The following is a 3929-nucleotide window of genomic DNA, read 5'->3' on the forward strand; positions in this document are numbered from 1 at the left end:
AACCCTTCAAAATCCCGAACTAACCATCCCCACAAGTCATAAAATAGTTAAAGCACATACAGAGAGTCTTATTTAGGAGAACGAAGATCTAGAAAGTAAAACGAATGGTCGGGTCGTTGCAAGGGGAAACCCATAAAAGCTCCAAACTTCGGCCATGACAAAATTTAGATCGATAAAAAATGAAAACTATCTTCACAATTGTTAAAGGAAATTATGAGATTTTGTAGAAAAGGTCTTATAGAATCGGAGTTGAAAGATGGTTGATTTCAAAGAGAGAAAGAGAAATCCTTTAGCATGAATTGTGATTGGGGCAGTGTGGGGGAAGAAACGAATTGTGAGGGTTTAAAGGGATTTACCAAATTAAAAGGATACAATCAAGGGATACTCAATAATTTTAAACTAATTCGAATATAATTAATAAATTATATATGAAGGTGTAGTTAAGTAAAACCTCTTTAGTGAGTAAATAAGCTTCTAATATTATATAAATAAGTAAAAAATCTCTATTATATATTATAAATGATAAACACAGGGAAAGACTTAAAATATATTCTAAAGATCACACACTGCCATCCACCTCCATATTTCTTGTCAAATTCCTGCGTACAAAGCACAAAACATCAGGACAAATTGTATTTTGTTTGGGCAAAGATCACTTTTAGCCCGCGACCAGAACTATTTACATCCAATAACCGGAAAAGTATAAAATTTATATATTTTTTTATATAGAACATACAAAAATGTGTGCGTATATATTTTTCGACTATTATTTAAAGAGTGATTATACACTGTCATTTTTCTAATATATATACACACACACACACACACACACGGCTACTATTTTGATAGCGGTTGTAAAATGTCATTTTATATTTAAATTCACCCACAAACCACAATAGCAAAAGCCAATTGGGAGCCATAATTAGGCATATAATTCCTAACAACTAGTATTAAGATAAATCACGTATTTTTAGAACCACAAATTAAATATAATTGTAGCCCGATTTTGACCATATACAAAATTATTATATGGATTCATCGTAATCATTTATTGTTCAAGTATCTTTAGGAGTTTTCCACGTCAAAATAACCATTAAAGTTTTAATATGTTTTGATCTTCCTATTTAGTTTTTTTGATTGATATTGCTATATATTTTTTATACCATTTTCAAGGTAAATACTGAAGCTGGTGGTGATGTATCATCTCCCATGATCAGATGAACTGGACAAATTAAAGAAGTTGGAATGATGATAACGAAGGAAAATGCTTCCTTACGCTATGAAAAAGAAAAGGGTGTTGGGTTGATTAAACCTCTTAGGGCTTCGATACCATGAAAGGCTCTGTTATTCAATAACCAAAACAAACAACATTCAATACATTCCAGAGTAAATAAAACTTCTAACCCTATAGAATTCTGTCTTCAATAAACTTACATCCTAGAGTTTGAGTGTGATTAGGAGTCATTCTTTAAAGTAAATACAATCTCTCGCTAATTCACAAATGACCACACAACTCTACAAAGTCTCAACATTCACAATAAACTTATTTATATGGAAGAGAGGCTCTTCAAATGAGTAAAACAAAATCACGATTACACTTGAAAACAATCAAATTCTTGAAGCACAGCATCATTAATTACTACTCCCTCTAATTAGTTCACCTTCCTGCAGTTTACGCGAATTTGACCTTGATCCCCGGTCAATGGCTTGATATTTCCCATCTTAATCATAGACTCAGCGAAATCTTTAGCGAAAATCCCAAGGTTGGTACTATATATTTGAACAAGGTTATCAGTTTGTCCACCGCTAAACAGTGCTTGATCAGAGTGCAGAAGCCCTTTCTTGCACAACAAGTTACTAAAATATTCCGTGTCAAAAAGAACTGGCGCTGGATCAAGAGGAGCAAGGTTGGAATCACCTCCACTACGTGGACAATCGGCTTGGCGTTGACTTGCAAAGGTTGAGTCAATATTGTTAGTCTCGTTATAGATACGATCTCTGAAAGTGAAACATTGCGCAAACCCTAGTGTATCGCCACCAGAGAGCGCGACGAGATCTTTTTCATCCAAGCCTTGGTTCTTGAAGTTGTTGATAAGTGCAGGTAAGTCCAAGAATGGAGGTGGGATGTCGTTGTTGGCCATGTTTCTATTTGCTGTAGTGGAGTCTCTTCTTCCCAGTTGCACTTCCCACGTTGGTCCACCTAACTGTTCATGAAATTAAAAACCATCTACTACTACTTAATAGTTAACTTTAATTGTTAAGGGTTCATTAGTAGCCATTGCAGCTAGCATATCACTAAGCATTTATAATACTATAACTTAGAACTAATATAGTATTTGAGTATAATATTAACCATGGAAAAATATTCTCCTCGTCCCAATTTTTTGATATATTTCGGATTTAGGAAGTCAAACTTCTCAATTTTGATCGCGAATTTAAACATAAAATTTTTAATTTTTTTAAATAATATTTACAAATTAAAAAACTACATAAAAAGTAGTATAAGTCACAATAACAATTGACTCTTGAAATCCGAGTAGTATCAAACAAATTGAGATAGAGGAAGTATATATCATAGTAAAGGAAAAAACTTGACTAGAGGATAGAGGGGGAGCGATACACACTTCAAATCTGCAACAATGTCTGCACAAGATACAATAGGATGTCCGCAAGCTTTATCAACCTCCGACTTGATTTTGTCAATCACTTCAAATCCTCTAATAGAATTATTATTAGGTCTAGCAGTCTTTTCACTGTCAATAGTCTCCGTTTGGTCAAGAAGAATCGAAGCATCACAGCCCTTCATTTACAAGAAACATTAGTAACATATCTAAACTCTAATTTTAAAATACTGAGTTGATCGATCTAATCTAATTTAACTTTAAAAACTAGTCAAATTGACTCTCGAGAAGCAAAAAATATCAGTCTTTTCACTGTCAATAGTCGCCGTTTGATCAAGAAGTATCGAAGCATCACAACCCTTCATTAACAAAACATGCATTAGTAACGACATCTCAAGCATTAACCAAAAGCAATGAATTCATTCCCAACTTCAAGATTTTAGGTTGAATACTCAGATGCTTTCACAAATAGAAATTGGGATGAAATGAAAAATATTAATTAGTGCGAGAAACATATAAGCTCACATTAACGAAGCAATCATGAAAATGCAGACGTAGGAGCGAAGCGCCCATTCGTCTCTCTTGGCGGACAGCATCCTCAACAACCCGTTTAATGGTTGGTAAAGCTTCAGGACAAACATCATCATAGAAATCATCTGATAAATCCGAAAATACCATGACTGTTAAAGATAACATGATCAACACATGAAGAAAGAAGAAGCTACTTGAAACCATTTTTGATAATTAGTTTTTACTATAGTCTATGAAGTTCTGCACTTTCTATATATGTGATGTTACTGATTTTGTGTGATGATGAGAGTAAAATGTGGCTATATTTATAGGTTTGAAAAATGTTTACTATTATAACACGACAATGGCTTTAGGTTTAGCAACTCTCCCAAGAAAAATGAGCCAGACTTTGACAATTTCTAAGAAGACAATTTTTTTTTTTTTTTTTTAATGTTCTGGTCTTTTGTATCAATGCATGCATGAAAAGTTCAAACTTGGTATTTTTCAAATATTATATTTATGATAACTAAGACTAAACCTACTATTTAGGTAACGTATAGATTAACACCATATCATTTTTGACTTAGTAGATAATATGGGAGGTGCTGATTATGGGGAAAATATTGTTAAACGTTTGAAATTTTTATTTTTCTAGCTTCAGCAAAATATACATATATTCACATATAAGAACAATGATTCTTATTTCTCTCTTATTGTTTATTTTACGTGCTTTAATTATCACTTGTACATACTCTTAAGACAGTAAGAGATGAAATACTGAATCAATTATAGTCAGTG

The 3929-nt window shown here is 32.9% G+C and overlaps 1 protein-coding gene across 2 annotated transcripts; it reads right to left on the reverse strand.

Moving 5' to 3' along the window:
• Positions 1-1327: 1327 nt before the first annotated feature.
• On the reverse strand, positions 1328-3429 carry LOC107799209 (peroxidase RIP1-like). Of its 2 annotated transcripts, XM_075254204.1 has the most exons (4): positions 3147-3429; positions 2632-2800; positions 2511-2536; positions 1328-2204 (listed from the first exon to the last, which is right to left on the reverse strand). In XM_075254204.1, exons 1-4 carry the CDS (start codon positions 3354-3356, stop codon positions 1653-1655), a joined length of 957 nt encoding a protein of 318 aa, XP_075110305.1. In that variant the 5' UTR covers positions 3357-3429; the 3' UTR covers positions 1328-1652. The 2 variants fall into 2 exon arrangements, 1 of the variants encoding a protein (XP_075110305.1); XR_012709921.1 differs by lacking the exons at positions 1328-2204; positions 2511-2536 and having other exon boundaries at positions 2658-2980; positions 3147-3267.
• Between the last annotated feature and the right edge of the window lie 500 nt (positions 3430-3929).

Source organism: Nicotiana tabacum, chromosome 5, assembly GCF_000715075.1.
Source record: "Nicotiana tabacum cultivar K326 chromosome 5, ASM71507v2, whole genome shotgun sequence".
Classification (NCBI taxonomy): domain Eukaryota; kingdom Viridiplantae; phylum Streptophyta; class Magnoliopsida; order Solanales; family Solanaceae; genus Nicotiana; species Nicotiana tabacum.